Raw genomic sequence first — 16,082 nt, 5'->3', positions numbered from 1 at the left:
GGCACTTTTAGTGCTAGTGTGGGTACTAATTCAAATCAGTACTAATGCTAGAATGAGTGCTAAATCAAAGTCAGGATTGGTATTAGAATGTGTGAGAGTTCAAAGTCAGTTTTGTTTCTATTACGTGTACTGGTTTAGTCAGTATTAGAGATAGCAGGTATACTAATTCAAGGTTATAGCAGGATTGAGTAGAAGTGATGCACCAAAAAATTATAATTTTTTTTACCAAAACCGAAAAATTTATATTTTCATTAGCCAAAAAATAAAAATTAAGTTTAATTAGCCAAATAATTAATCAAATGTATTTAATAATCAGTTCTCAAATAAAAAAATGAGTTGTATATAAACATTTAAACTGCATATAAGGTGGTTTTATATCAACCTTTTATTGATATATATAATTGTGTTGTTGAAATTTAAACATTTAAAGGTCCCGTTCTTCGTGATCCCATGTTTCAAACTTTAGTTAGTGTGTAATGTTGCTGTTAGAGCATAAATAATATCTGTAAAATTATAAAGCTCAAAGTTCAATGCCAAGCGAGATATTTTATTTAACAGAAGTCGCCTACATCGAACGGCCCGTTTGAACTACATCCCTCTACTTCCTTCTTTAATGACGTCAGTAGAACAGTTTTTTGACTAACCTCCGCCCACAGGAATGCTCCCTCAACTCTACTGAAATTCGTTTATGTACTTGCGCACTTCTTATAACTTACTGTGTTTACTCAGCTCTTACGGTGATTTTCTGAAGTAAAACTGATGCTTCATCTTTTGTGTGATGTACAATAAACTTTATTAAACTCATCAGTATATGTTTGATCATCATTCAGACAGCAGACTTGTAGGCTATTAATAAATAATGGATACATACAAGCAGATGACAAATACGTTATAATAACCGTAATTAAACTACTAAACTATACCTGTTCCATCTCTATACTGCACTCTGACTCTGTAGGCATTATTGTCCGACTCGAAATGAACACCGTTACTGAGAGTTTCTGATATTATCATCATTCCGTGAGATGAAATTGTCCTGACAAGACTGAGCGCGAGCTCATGAAGCTCCGCCCCCTGGGTCGTCCAGCAGCAGCTTATTTGCATTTAAAGGGCACACACTAAAACAGCGCGTTTTTCTGTGCCCCAAAAAATGACAATTTAAACATGCTGTAAAAAATGATCTGTTGGGTATTTTGAGCTGAAACTTAACATACACACTCTGGGGACATCAGAGACTTATTTTACATCTTGTGAAAAGGGGCATAATACGGGCTGTAATAACTTGTTTTCATGACAGATATGTTTATTAAATATTGAAGACAGCAGGTTTAGTAAAAAGTCAGTACTAGTACAAAGACAAAGAGTGCTGAATATAATTCAGTATTAGGGCTAGTAGATGTACTAATTCACAGTCAGTTCTAGTGCTAGTTTGGGTACTAGTTCAAAGTCAGCATTGGGAATATGTGATGGTTCAAAACAAATTTTGTAGACATACTAATTCAGGTCATTTCTAGTGCTAGTACGAGTACTAGTTCGATGTCAGGACTAGCACTAGAATGAGGATTAGTGCAGAGCCAGATCTAGTGCTAGATCTTGCAACGTGTAAGTCCAGTACTGAGTACTAGTTCAAAGGCTTACTATTAGTACTAGAAGGAGTATTAATTTAAAATGTTCTAGAATATAGATAGTACTTAACTTGCTATGAAAAATCAGTACTATTTCAAAAATTCTACTAGTGCTAGTATGAGTACTAGTTGAAGCTAGAATGAGTACAGAATTAAAATCTGTTCTAGATAAAAGATAGTATTATTTTTACAATGAACAATACAATGTACTAGTTCAAAGACAGTGCAAGTGCTAGTACGAGTTCTACAGTAGTTCAGATCAGTAATGATACAGTATGTTTACCTAGTATGGCTCAAGTTCCTTATCAGCATTATTACTACACTCACTCTAAAAAATGCTGGGTTGTTTAAACCCATGTTTGGGTCAAATACGGACAAACTCAACCGTTGGGTTTCAAAATTTAATTAAAAACTGTAAACCAATTGTTGGGTTTGTCCATATTTGACCCAAACATGGGTCGAAACAACCCAACATTTTTTAGTGTGCTGTTTTTAAGTTTTATTTAAATTCCAAGTCTGTTCTGAAAATATTATAGTAGTAGTCACATGGATATGGTACAATAGCATCTGTTTCACATGTTGGACCAAGATCATGCCCAAAGAGAGCATGCCTATAATGCTCAGGTGCTCTGTGTGCTTTCAGCAGATATTTCTCACAGATGTTAAAACTAGTCCACACACCCCAGTACTTCTTTCAACTAGATTCCAACTGGAGTGTGTAATCACAAGCGTTACCTCAATATAGCCATTCCTCTGCATGAGGCATCACGGCTCAGACACCCTGACCGACTGTGCGCTAAATACCTCGCTCAAGCATTCCAGCTTCATTTAAGCCCATTGATTTTCTTTAGCGCTCTTTGTTTTTTTTTTTACTTCATGGCCCAGTTGTATTTGTGCTTTTGAATACTGTCCCTCGGAGGGAGGCTTGTTTGTGTGATGTGGGATGGATTTGATTGTTTTCGGCCCCCCGGGGACAGGAGGACTTGGATGAGATCTGTAGAGCTGGCTCGGCCATCCACAGCTTTTGCTCCGGATCGGTTTTAAGGCATAATCCTTCATTTCAGCAGCACCACTTTACTTGGATAAATTCGGGGATGGAGCTTTGATAACGTTTTCACAAACTGCCATGAAAGACCTGCTGTGTTTTAGATCGAGAAAATGGTTGTAAACATATCTTAAGCGTCTGGTGACAGGAAATTTTCTAAAAAGGCGAGCCTTTGTGCGCAGAAAATTGCATGGACAGAGTAATCAAGGAACGGAGGTCTCACGGGGATGGTATATTAATGAAATTGAGGATTTTGTAGAATTTAAGGATAATCTAAATCCTGGAAATGTATTCTGTGCACATCCATGTTCAGTTTCGTTTAAGTATCATTTTTGTTGAATTTCTCATAACATTTCTTCAGGGAAATAAAAATTAAAACCAAAAATGATTCAGTTGTTGACTCATAGTAAGATTATAAGAAATTAATTTGTATATCTTAACTCATTTAGCTTTGGAAGAATATGTTGAGAAATGTTTGAGTTCATATTGACCTTGGTATCCTATAGTTTGAGATCTTTTCTGATTCCCTAGATAAACAAGAGGAGATAACTATGGTACTTCTTTCAGAAGAAACATCTGAGAAGCAGGAGTAATTGTTATCTTGGAGAAACAACTGAGATATTACAGGGATGTCATTTGTCATTGTTGGTATGCAGGCGAGACGCAACCACCTTCTGATTGTCTGACGCTCTAAATCATCTTTGACCTGTTTTGTTCCCCTCTCACCTTCTGAACACTGGTTGATCTGCGTCTGAAGCAGGAACAGCAGGGGTTTATGGAATTTCACATGGATCTACAGCGCAAACGAGAACTGAAAGCGATAGCCTCAGTGCATACACATGTCTGATGTAGCTCTCTTTGAGTTGTCTGATGGTTTCAGTTCTACAACGTGAAGATAATGAAGTGTGCAGTGAATCAAGGCCTGCAGGCTGCTTACTGAAACATGCATGACTTTGCCATAATCTCAAATCCACTTTCATACACAAATCCATATTTTATGTTGAATATAAAGGTTGGGTGTTTTTTTGTGATGCCTGTTGGATCTCAAAGGGTTGTAGTAACAAAAATGTAGTATAAAAATCCATTATAAGACAAAGGTGTATTATGACAGACGTTATAGGCCTACATGGTGTAATTTTCCAAATTGAATCATCTCAATCGTCAAGAATATAGAAATACCACATTGTTTTCAGCATTGGATATTTATATTGTTTTCAACATTTAAGCAATATTTCAAATTTGAGCTGTTTTGAAGAACCAGTTATCACCTTTGGCTTTTCTGCATGTTATGCAGCTTTAAATGTATGTTTAAATTATCAAATTTGTCCTACATTTTCTAATAGTTTAGCCCCACATATGTACTATTCTTTATGATGTTGTACACTACATGGCAACAAAAGCCAGTACAGCACTTTACTAAACACCTGTTTTAATGCAGCAGTTTATTGTGTATAAGTTGCAATTGATTTGTTGTGTTTTGAAATACAACCTGGGTTCATATTGATTTATTGGTAGCACTTTATTTTATAGTCATGTTCCCCGTGTACATACTATGTATTTATTATAGTAATTACAATAATTGGGTTATAACTTGGTATTAACCCTGAACCTACACCTAAACCTAACACTAACCCCTGTAGTTACCTTATATTACCAGTGCTTTCTTGGTTAAGTACCCTGTAAGTACACTGTAAATGCACGTACTGTAAAATAAAGTGTAACCGATTTATTTTCATGGAAATTGTGTTACTTCGTTATACATAGCCCCTAAATAGACATGGTGATGGAAAAAAGAAAATTTTTGTGTTCGCATTCAAAACGTTTCTTGGGGTACACAAAAGTTTTGCGAGGTAATGAAGTTTCTCTGGGAATGCGAACCTTTGTGAGCAAAAGTTTTTGGTGGGAACACAAATAATTTGCGAGAAAACGCAAAACTATCTAACTAAATTTTTTCCCTCTCATTATATATTTTTCCAATCACCTTGTCCCTTTAGGGGCATGATGACAGAATTTTCATTTTTGGGGTGAACTATCCCTTTAAGGCAGAGTTTAAAAAAAAAAAAAACTTCTGTGTTTGTATGTTTGTAGCCCGGATAGTGAAAAGCAAGCAGTGGTGTGAGATGTCCCCATGTTCAGAGGGCGAGATCTGCGGACTGATCTTCAATCGCTCCGGATGGACCTGCACCAAGGGCGGCGGCCGCATTAAAACCGTCACGGTGAGACACGTTCTAAATATCTGTAACATTTAATTTATTCACTTAGTTGAAGCAATGTTGCATCATAAACACCACCTGTGTTTCAGCTCATTGGATAACACGTTCTAATGACTTTCATTAACCGACATTATTTCTTTATATAATGTTCAAGAGATCATTAGTAAATGTGCATTCAGATAGATTAGAAAAATCATTAGACATCTTACATATTCATAATATATGTTCATATTTTAATGTATTGTAGTTCAGCTACTGATCTGTTAAGCAGTAAATAATGTTTACTCATTACGTATAAATGAATGTTATTTTGTAAGGGTTGATGTAATTAATGCCTATCATTATTGCAAAATAAACACTTACGGAGTGATCTGGACCACAGGGTGATGTGTAGGGGGGGTCTTGTATGACCCTGGACAGGTTTATTTGTGATAATTACTACGTGACTGTACGATAATTCATGTAAACATACACTTGAGTTGGAATTATTTTATTATGTGAGAAGACACCTCAGTGATTTGAGTGACTACTGGGACAACAGTCAATTATAGTTTAATGGTTCTTATGTTAAAATATTTGATAGCAGAATGCGCCGATTGACCAATTAGAATAAAGTATTTCACTGTGCAGTGTAATTAAAAGTACTACACTGAATGCAAAGCCAGTGCAAAGCATTTTCATCATTGCTCAGATATTTTACTTTTAGTATAATAGAATGACTTTTATTTACACTTTGTGTGAATAGTATCAATAACTATTTGCATTTACTGTAAACAAGATCCTGTTCTTCTATTTATACCTGCAAACAGTATTTACCACCCTTTACACTATATACAGTAGTGGGAAAAAGTGATGTCAGGAGGGGACATTTGTTTTTTATGACCCTACAAGTTCGATTAAACCATCAAAATGTGAGGCAAACTACAGCTTTTACTTTTATTATTTTTACTGGTTTTATTTTACTATACAAAAAACAGAATGCATAGAGAAACAAAAAGCTCTCAGGAAAAAGCATACATTGACTACAACATAATCAGTTATTAATATTTTGTTGGTTCTCTCATGTTTTTGGATGTATTCATCATTTATTTGTATGGCAGCCTGGCCAAAATGTTTGCACAATTTGGCATATTTGGTATATTTGTGTTATCACAAATATACTACGCAATATGCCTACAAAATTTAAACACATTTTTGATATTTAAATAAAGGGTGAAGATGTTGTGTGGTCAGTTTTGGCCACTACTGTATATATACCATTCAAAAGTTTAGTGCCAGTAAGATTTTTTTACAAAGAAATTAATACTTTTATTCAGCAAGGGCGCATTAAATTGATCAAAGGCATTTAGACATTTAGACAGTGAAGACATTTATTATGTTACAAAAGATTTCCATTTCACATAAAAGCTGTTGGAACTTTTTATTCTTTAGTGAATCCTGAAAAGAATGGATCATGGTTTCTACAAAAATATTAAGCAGCACAACTGTTTTCAACATTGATAATAAGAAGATTGTTTCTTGAGCATCAAATCAGCATATAAGAATGATTTCTGAAGGATCATGTGACACTGAAGACAGGAATAATTATGCTGAAAATTCAGCTTTGAGCACAGGAATAAATTACATTATAAAATATACTATATTAAAAATATTTCACAAAATTGCTGTTTTTAATCAAATAAATGCAAAATTGGTAAGCAAAAGAGATTTATTTAAAAAACATCACATCTTACCTTGTGGAATGACCTGTCCCTTGGACATAACTGTACACTATAGCATTTGTGTCCATTTCTTTAACAACAACAAGAGCAGCAAAAACAATTTTATTTTGCCATAAATTTGCCTATATCAGTTGAGCAAATTGTCACATTTTTATTTTGTGCATTCAGCATGAATTGGGATTCAAATTGGGGTGCAGTCTCAGGAAAGTTTTTTAAAATTCATCTCGACAGGCTCCTACTTGTGTGAGTGGCTGTACATGAGATGGATTGGGCTCTGTGGTGTGATTCGTTGTTTGTAATGTGTTGCGTACATCACAGGCATAAGTGCTGAGCTCAGGGGGTGTTTGGGCAGTGCTGACCCTGCAGGCTCCTGCCCCATAATGTCTTGAGTCATTCTGTTTTTTTGAGTTGCTTTGCACAAAATGACAAGGAGCAATTATGCTGAATTAGAGGGTGTTTTCATAAAAGAAAAAGGCATATAGTGGGAAGTGAGGCTGCATATGAAACGGCCTCAGTGCAGTTCTGCTCGGGTTAGAGGGCTTGCGCCATTCAGGCAGAATAGCTGAAATCATTCATGTGTTACTGAGGGTGTGAGTATTCATGGGCTGTCTTCATATTTACGGCTTTATTTGCAAAGTTTGATGCCTGCCTGTGCTTTTTGTGTGTTTGCATGTTCATTTAAAGTAAACATGAATTCAGAATTGACCTTGTTTACTTTTTGATGCATGTTCTTGATCTTATTGTGCGTAATTATTTAGTGCATGTTATTCCGGAAAAAAGTTCAAATATAGTAACTTGCGCCACCCATTTTAACACCCACTTTTCACAATCCAATCATTCCTGATTCATAAAATCAAGTCCTTTCCCACATTTTTATTTCTGTAGAACATCTTGTTTCACTTAGAAGTTTATCAGGTTTAAGTTGATTTTAAGATTATCTTATTTTTTCTCTGGTATCTCAATTATTTCTGTCTCTCTCTTTTTCTCACTATTTCTCTGGGCAACTTCCAAATAGCATTTTTGCACATTTGAAGGGCACTGCGGAAGGGAGCACACTTAGTGGGCTCTTCTACAGGGCCGTTAGCGAAGTGCACATGCAAATGAAGTCATTTTGTCATTTATGATCGCATGATAATGGCGCAATTCATTTTAAAACCTGAGCTAATTTAATAAATAACCTGCTATTTTTATCACTCAAGGCTTAAATGTACGGTGGCCGTGAGAGCTCAATGTGCTGCAACCAAGGAAGACGCATGTAAATAGAAAAAAGCACCAGCAAATTAAGAAAACATATTTTCAGAAATCAAATTAAGAAAGCAAATTAAGAAAACATCAGTTTAACAACAAATGTGCTGCAAATACTCACAATGCAACCAAATACTCACAATGAACATATGTTCAGGATGTTAAAATAATAATAAAAAACTCACCTTTCAGGTCATCGCACACCCCCCTGATGAGTAGACATTGAACAATAAGCATGTATCAGCCAGGTTCGTCACTTGTTGGGGTCCACTTGAAACATTTCTGTCCTATTTGCAGCACAGTTCTGTATTTGGTTGCGTTATGAGTATTTTGCAGTGTGTTTCTGTATTTGGTTGTGTTGTATTTGTAGCGCGTTTCTGTTTTTGGTTGCGTTGTGAGTATTTGCAGCACATTTATGAATTTGGTTGCGAGTATTTTGCAGCATGTTTCTGTATTTGGTTGCACGTTGTGAGTATTTGCAGTGCATTTCTGTATTTGGTTGTGTTGTGAGTATTTGCAGCGTGTTTCTGTTTTCGGTTGCATTGTGAGTATTTGCAGCACATTTCTGTATTTGGTTGTGAGTATTTTGCAGCGTGTTTCTGTATTTGGTTGTGTTGTGAGTATTTGCAGCGTGTTTCTGTTTTCGGTTGCGTTGTGAGTATTTGCAGCACATTTCTGTATTTGGTTGTGAATATTTTGCAGCGTGTTTCTGTATTTGGTTGAGTTGTGAGTATTTGCAGCGTGTTTCTATATTTGGTTGCGCTTTGAGTATTTGCAGCGTGTTTCTGTATTTGGTTGCGTTGAGTATTTGCAGCGTGTTTCTGTATTTGGTTGAGTTATGAGTATTTGCAGCGTGTTTCTGTATTTGGTTGCTTTGTGAGTATTTTGCAGCGTGTTTCTGTATTTGGTTGCGTTGAGTATTTGCAGCACATTTCTGTATTTGGTTGGGAGTATTTTGCAGTGTGTTTCTGTATTTGGTTGTGTTGAGTATTTGCATCGTGTTTCTGTATTTGGTTGTATCGTGAGTATTTGCAGTGCGTTTCAGTATTTGGTTGCGTTGTGAGTATTTTGCAGCGTGTTTCTGTATTTGGTTGGGAGTATTTTGCAGTGTTTCTGTATTTGGTTGTATCGTGAGTATTTTCAGTGCGTTTCAGTATTTGGTTGCGTTGTGAGTATTTTGCAGCGTGTTTCTGTATTTGGTTGCATTGTGAGTATTTTGCAGTGTTTCTGTATTTGGTTGTATTGTGAGTATTTGCAGTGCGTTTCAGTATTTGGTTGCGTTGTGAGTATTTTGCAGTGTTTCTGTATTTGGTTGTGTTGAGTATTTGCATCGTGTTTCTGTATTTGGTTGTATCATGAGTATTTGCAGTGCGTTTCAGTATTTGGTTGCGTTGTGAGTATTTTGCAGCGTGTTTCTGTATTTGGTTGCATTGTGAGTATTTTGCAGTGTTTCTGTATTTGGTTGTATTGTGAGTATTTGCAGTGCGTTTCAGTATTTGGTTGCGTTGTATTTTGCAGCGTGTTTCTGTATTTGGTTGCATTGTGAGTATTTTGCAGCGTGTCTGTATTTGGTTGTGTTGAGTATTTGCAGCGTGTTTCTGTATTTGGTTGTGAGTATTTTGCAGCGTGTTTCTGTATTTGGTTGCATTGTGAGTATTTTGCAGCATGTCTGTATTTGGTTGTGTTGAGCATTTGCAGCGTGTTTCTGTATTTGGTTGGGAGTATTTTGCAGCGTGTTTCTGTATTTGGTTGCATTGTGAGTATTTTGCAGCGTGTCTGTATTTGGTTGTGTTGAGTATTTGCAGCGTGTTTCTGTATTTGGTTGGGAGTATTTGGCAGCAGTGTTTCTGTATTTGGTTGTGTTGTGAGTATTTTGCAGCTTTGATTTGCTACAGCTGTAGGTATCATTTTTGCTGCAGTGTTATCAAAGATTCTTAATAAGTGGCAGTAATTTATGTCTTTGTGTTGTTTTTCAATAGCCACCTATGAGACTCACTTGAAGCGCCTTGGAAACGAGTTAGGCGTAGTGATGCTCACTTTTGAGTGGAATTCACCTCTCTTGTTCTGACCCTCCTTCTTGTGTGTCTGTCTACTCGCTAGTACAGCATTGGTTAGTGTGTGTATGCCGTTGTGTAGGCGTGTGTGTGTGTATGTGCCTGCAGCCTTGTGTCTCTCAGCCTGGGGCAGCTGCCGCAGATTTCATGCCCCTGTTTCCTGCACCATATAATCTAGTCTGACAGCAGAGAGGAGTTTGCATGGGAGTTGTTTACTTATATGAGTGTGTATTGAGTTGAAATGTGCCTGTGTGTGGACAGATTTTTGCGTCTGTGCATGATTATGGATAAGTGTCCATTTGTGGGTGATTGCGATTTGTGTGTGTGTGTGTGTGTGTGTCTGTGTGAGAGCATGTATATCCTTTCAAAATGACTCTTTTTATGGTGGACTGAATGCTACTATGTTACAGTGTCAGCAGAGGCAGTTTTCAGCAGATTTGTGACAGCTATTCTTAGAAAGATATTGATATGCTTCTGGAAAAGTGTCATGGCCTTTATTGTAAGGTCTAGCAGGAAATTAGCAAGATAATATTGAGTACCCAGTGAAGCAGGTGGTTCATAAATCAGTGGACCTGGAATAAAGAAGGTTGTAATTCCTGTATGTTGCAGTTGCTGACCCATATGGGTTTTTCAATGGCTGATGGTGATATCTAGAAAGCAGGGCAGTAAGTATAATGTTCATAATACATTTACTGGACTGAAGAAACTTAGGTTTACTTGATTATCCATACATGGATACATTTGTTCATCTCTCAATCATAATACGTTTTGCCCCCACAATGAAAACTACATAGCTTTGATCATAAAACAAAGCATTTAAATATCTTAAGACATATTATTGGGAGATATAGAGTATCAATGATGTTTATATGCCTTTTATGCAAGTAATGTTGTAAATATTTCATCTTAAGTTTTAGCCTTATAAATACAGTATCAGCAACTGCACTAAATTGCATAGTTTTACTCTGTTTGGGCCTCTGGATAAAACAGAGGTATTTTTTTTCCCTTCTCGAGTATGAACTCCATGTTCTCACTTTATCATACTATATGAGCCATAAAAGCCTGATGTATCAAATATAATACAAAACATAAAAAAGTATATGCAATTTATTTTAATTTTTTTGCCTGAAGGCTCAATAAACTGTTTCATCGCAAAATATTAAATTTGCCCAACCATCAGTTTACATGATTTATCAGACCTTACATGATTAATAATGGCAAAAGATATATACATATTTGCTAGAGTTAAATGCACATAAGATTTACTCAAAATGCACACACTGGTCCTTGTCACAAAATCAATCTTCTATAGTGTGGCCATGACGCAAAGATGAGGGGTCCTGTATCACCCTAAAGGTTTTTTTGTGCTAATGCCTGACTGACTGTTGATTATCACTTATTACATGACTGCTTACCACATTAAGTTTAACACATTAAGTTTTATTATTTTATTATAAAAGATGAAAAAGACCACAGAGTGGTTTGAGAAAAATGAAACTAGCACAGCTATGTAGGAAATTGGTTGCTTGTAATATCTGGAGAAAGCTAACCATTAGCATAGCCATTCATCTCAATGGCAGCTGCACAGCTAAAATATAAGTTAATGTAAGTCTATTTCCAGAGCCGGACAGTAACTGAGTACATTTACTTAAGGACAGTACTTAAGTACAATTTTGAGGGATCTGTACTTTACTCGAGTATCATTTTTGGGGAGTACTCATGACTTTACTCAAGTACATTTGAGAGGCAAATATTGTACTCTTTACTCCACTACATTTCTATCCATAACTGTGAGTACCCGTTACTTCTTCTAAAAAAAAAAAAAAAAGGAAAAAAGAAACATCTCGGAAACCCTCTCAAATGTGATTGGATTGTGCAGGCGCCACTGATTGGGACAGCCTATCAGCAATCACCTTCAGCTTTCCGCCAAAGTCAACTCCATGGTCAGATTTAGATAAGAGACGAAACCATGGACTAAACAATGGATGAAGACGCAGCAGGTCCATCCTGGGAGCAATATTTTTTTTAGGGGAAGACTCATGAATATTCATTAGGGAAGTCATCCCTGATTGGTCTTAACCCCAGTGACGGGTAGGTTTAGGGGCGGGGTTATGGAGGTCATAAGACCCCCAGTGACGAGTAGGTTTAGGGGTGGGGTTAGGGGTAGGTCATCAGACCAATCAGGGATGACTTCCCTAATGACTATTCATGAGTCTTCCCCTACCATCCTGGAAAAAAATTTTTTCGCATCCCGGGAATGTGCCAAGCCGTGGCCCCACCTTGCCAGACTATTTACATTTTCTGAACAAGTTAATGATAGTTTTCGCTTCAAGTGTTTGCTGTGTTTACCAATGTAAGCACTGTGGCAGTAGTAATGCAATATTTAGAAAATGTACTCTTGATACTCAAGTACTTTTAAAAACAAGTACTTTAGTACTTTTACTTAAGTAGACATCTGACTGTAGTACTTTTACTTGTACTTGAGTAAAATTTAGCAAGGGGTATCTGTACTTTTACTCAAGTAATGTAGCTGTGTACTCTGTCCGCCTCTGTCTATTTCATAGTTTTGAGTGCTTTCCGAAAAAGTAACACTGGTGAAACTAGTATATTATAATGAAAAATTAGCAATATATATGTTTCTTGCAAAACAACCAGCCAAACCTTGATCACTTACAATGATACATTTTTTATTACTTCAATTTTTCATTTTAATTTTTACATAATTTACAGTTTAGTGTTCATTATACAAAATGTTTGACAATATTTTGTCATGATTGACCCATCAGAATTAGATATTCCAGAAAGCTGTGTGATAAACCATTGTATGACTATTCTGTTGGCAGACTTTCTTAAATCGTTAGTTCACCCAAAAATTAAAAAAAGGTCATCAATTACTCACCCTCACGTCATTCCAAACCAGTAAGACTTTTGATCATATTCGAAACACAAATGAAGATCTTTTTGATTAAATCTGAGAGCTTTCTGTCCCTCCATTGACAGCTACACAACTGACACTTTGATGCTTCAAAAAGTTCATAAAGAGATTGTAAAACTAATCAATATGAATTGAGCGGTTTAGTCCAAATTTCTGAAGAGAATATATCACTTTATATGATGAACAGATTGAATTTAGGCTTTTATTCACATATAAACATTGATCAGCGAACATGAACGATGTGAGGGTGAATGAACTAGCCCTTTAACTTAATAGCAACTAGTCATAAATCCAGTCTGCTCATACGTGTATGTCACAGATTGCAGTGGGACTGCATTTGTGCATGTTGCAATTTGCAACAACATTGGATTGCATTTGTGTTACAGAATTGCTGTATTCATATTATGCAAAGATGACTGAATAGCAAATGCATCATGGGGTGGCGAATCAACAGAAACAGACGGTCCACAAGCACACAGTGGTTATTCGTAGGCTCGATTCCAGAAAACGTGTGCAGATGGAGTGTGTTTATGTCGTTTATGTGTGCATACGTATGCCGTCTTTCTGCTGTAGCATGCACACACCTGCAACTTTCCTATATTCAGCCCCCCCAGCGTGCTGGGGATTCAGACAGAGCCAGGTTCTGACCCGCTAATGGAGTTAGCATATGCAGCATGCTGAATCCCTGCCAGACATTAATACAGATCACTCACGAGGGCCCCTAAACACGCCGGCCATTTGTCTTCACTAGTGAACTGCTGAAAGGTTCAAATTTGCCATAGTCTCAGGAGCCCACTGCTTTGGCATGTTATGCACTGTGGAGATATTCACAGAGATGGATATGAATAGGAAACAAAGAGGACGAGAGTGCGAATGGGTCCTGTTTTCTGGGGAGAAGGGCTTGAAAGTGGGTGGGCGGCATGTGAACTCTGTCCGCTCACAAACCACTGAGTCATGCTGTCATGTCATTTATAGTCCCTGTGAAAACATAACGCTCTTGCGGGAACAAGGATGTTTCCAAGGATCGGTCATGTGCTTACCTGATGTTTTCTCAACATGGGGTTTTCTCTGTCTGCTTTTATTTAGCTTCTCTGCAGGAGTGCAGATTTGATAGATAACATGAAATCAAAATTAAAGTCACCTTGAAAGCTAAATTGACTATTTTGCAGTGTTTATTGTAAATTATTTATCTGTTACCTGTGCACTTTTTTGTCTAAATTCATGTAATCTTTCATCATAATAACTTCCTCATGCAGTGTCATCTCTTCTCTGATGACAACCTGTCACTCACATGAGATCACACCAATAGCAAACCACAGCAATCCAATGATCCAATCAATTCCCAATGGGCAAAATCAAGATCAAAATCACATTTTTCTTGTTCAAGGAGCCGTTTCTGTCTGTCTGTCTGTCTGTCTGTCTGTCTGTCTGTCTATCATTCTGTCATTTAAACCTTCAAACTTCAGGCTTTTTAAAGGCTTTTTGCATGAGATGAGACATTCTCAATTCACTTTTTAATGAAGCACAACCCTGCTGTGCAAACATGGAATTAGGAATAAAATTCATGTTAGAATAACATGGTTTCTTAATTTTATTTTTTTGCAAAATTCAGTTTCTTGTTGCCTTAGGCGTGTTCACTGGGGCATTATTTTCCTGTTCTTTTATCTTCTTTATTATTCTAGGTTCTGTAATGCTGCTTTTAACTATTTATATTATTACAAGCTATACAATTATATAGAAACAAACATATTTTAGTCAAACACCAAAAAGAAGTTGAATTCCCCTCCAAATCGAAACCTGTTTAGACCAAAGCTACTCCCTTGCTTCTGTCTGTGATTTTTTTTCTTTTTTGACGTTGTGTCTTTCTCTGTCTTAATCTCCGCCTCCCCTCGGTTTCTTCTGGGTAATGGCATTGCTCTGTCACTGCACAGTCATCAGCACCGAGAGAAAGGATGAAGGAGACGTATAGAGGGAGGGAAAGAGCGACGGAGCGGTGCGGAGGAATGAGGCGATTGTTTTCAGCCAGCCGTTGTAGGGGCCTTCTCGGTGAGATCGGCTGCGACAGGGTCAGAGCAAACACAGCGTCTCATCCACGAGCCGTCTCCCTCGCTCCGCCTGCTCGCTTTCCACTCACGCCTGCACTGTTAGAGGCCACTAAATATCTGACACACTGGAGAATTGGCAATCCTTTGAGATTCTGTACCCTTTTCAACCCCTCCCCTCTTCTTTTTATTGAATACATTTATGGAGCCGAGCGCGTGGCGCAGCGGGTCGCCTGATTTGATTCTTCTTCGCCTCATCCGTAGGGAGGAGGGCATCCAAATTCAGCTCCGTGGGTCCTCAAAGGGGCCTGTGTGACACAGCAGTGTGTGCCTTTATTCATAATTGAGTGAAATACATTAGTCGAGTGCCAGCGTGGGATGCTTTTTGTAATTGAAGTGGCAAGGTGTTAGCAAAAAAGAAAACACCCTTTCTCTCAGTAGAGTGACACTAGGAAATCTATCTAACTTGTTATCTGCTGTCGCAGGCTGTGGATTTATAAAGTATGTAACCAAACAATATTGGTTACCAGTGATTTCTAATTTGAGAAAAATAGATTCATACAGATTTTAAATGATACAAGGTTTATTAAATAGGACACAGTTTTAGCAGTGTATGTACATTATTGGATGACCTATCCTTTTAATAAAACCCTACAACAGAATATTTTTTTTTGGGAAGCAAGATATTTTGACTTCTTTGTATTTGTAATATAATATTGTCTTACTGCACTGGCATATTTTTTCACTTGTCCAAAAAAAAAAAAAAACATTGAAAAATCTTCCAGTGTTGGAGAAGATAAAATGCATTGATTTAAAGGCTTTGAATGTCAAATATAGGCCCTACATTTTTCACTGTTGCTTTCTGCAAATATTTAAATTCTTGTCAAGTAACACATTTAGTAAAATAAATCATATAAACTGTATATTTTAGGACAACAAGTGTACGCCTACAGTGTCAAAACAGGTTTGATTGAAAAGCCCTGAGCACATCCATGCAAGTCTCATTATGTATTTGGTGCTCAAGAGATCGTTACGAGTAATTCCCTTATCAAAGCTTGCCTCTAATCAATATCAAAATGTTTCCGTTTATTTCAGAGCACAGAGAATGAGCGCAGCACAACACTGGCAATTACATCTAAATGTGCCATTTCTGTTTGGGTCGACAGATACAGATTGCCTTGTTAAGGTTTGAGTGAATTAAG

The 16,082-nt window shown here is 37.0% G+C and overlaps 1 protein-coding gene across 1 annotated transcript in view; it reads left to right on the top strand.

Annotated features, from left to right (window-relative positions):
- tafa5l (TAFA chemokine like family member 5, like) overlaps positions 1-16,082 on the top strand; it is a 48,597-nt gene that overhangs the window by 20,893 nt on the left and 11,622 nt on the right. The window contains exon 4 of the mRNA XM_084087885.1: positions 4,759-4,886. Coding sequence (XP_083944011.1) covers positions 4,759-4,886 — 128 coding nt within the window. The remainder of the gene's footprint in view (positions 1-4,758; positions 4,887-16,082) is intronic.

Source organism: Abramis brama (genome assembly GCF_963993115.1).
Source record: "Abramis brama genome assembly, chromosome: 16".
Classification (NCBI taxonomy): Eukaryota; Metazoa; Chordata; class Actinopteri; order Cypriniformes; family Leuciscidae; genus Abramis; species Abramis brama.
The sequence above is the reverse complement of the archived record's forward strand: the minus strand, read 5'-3'. Positions and strand labels throughout refer to the sequence as shown.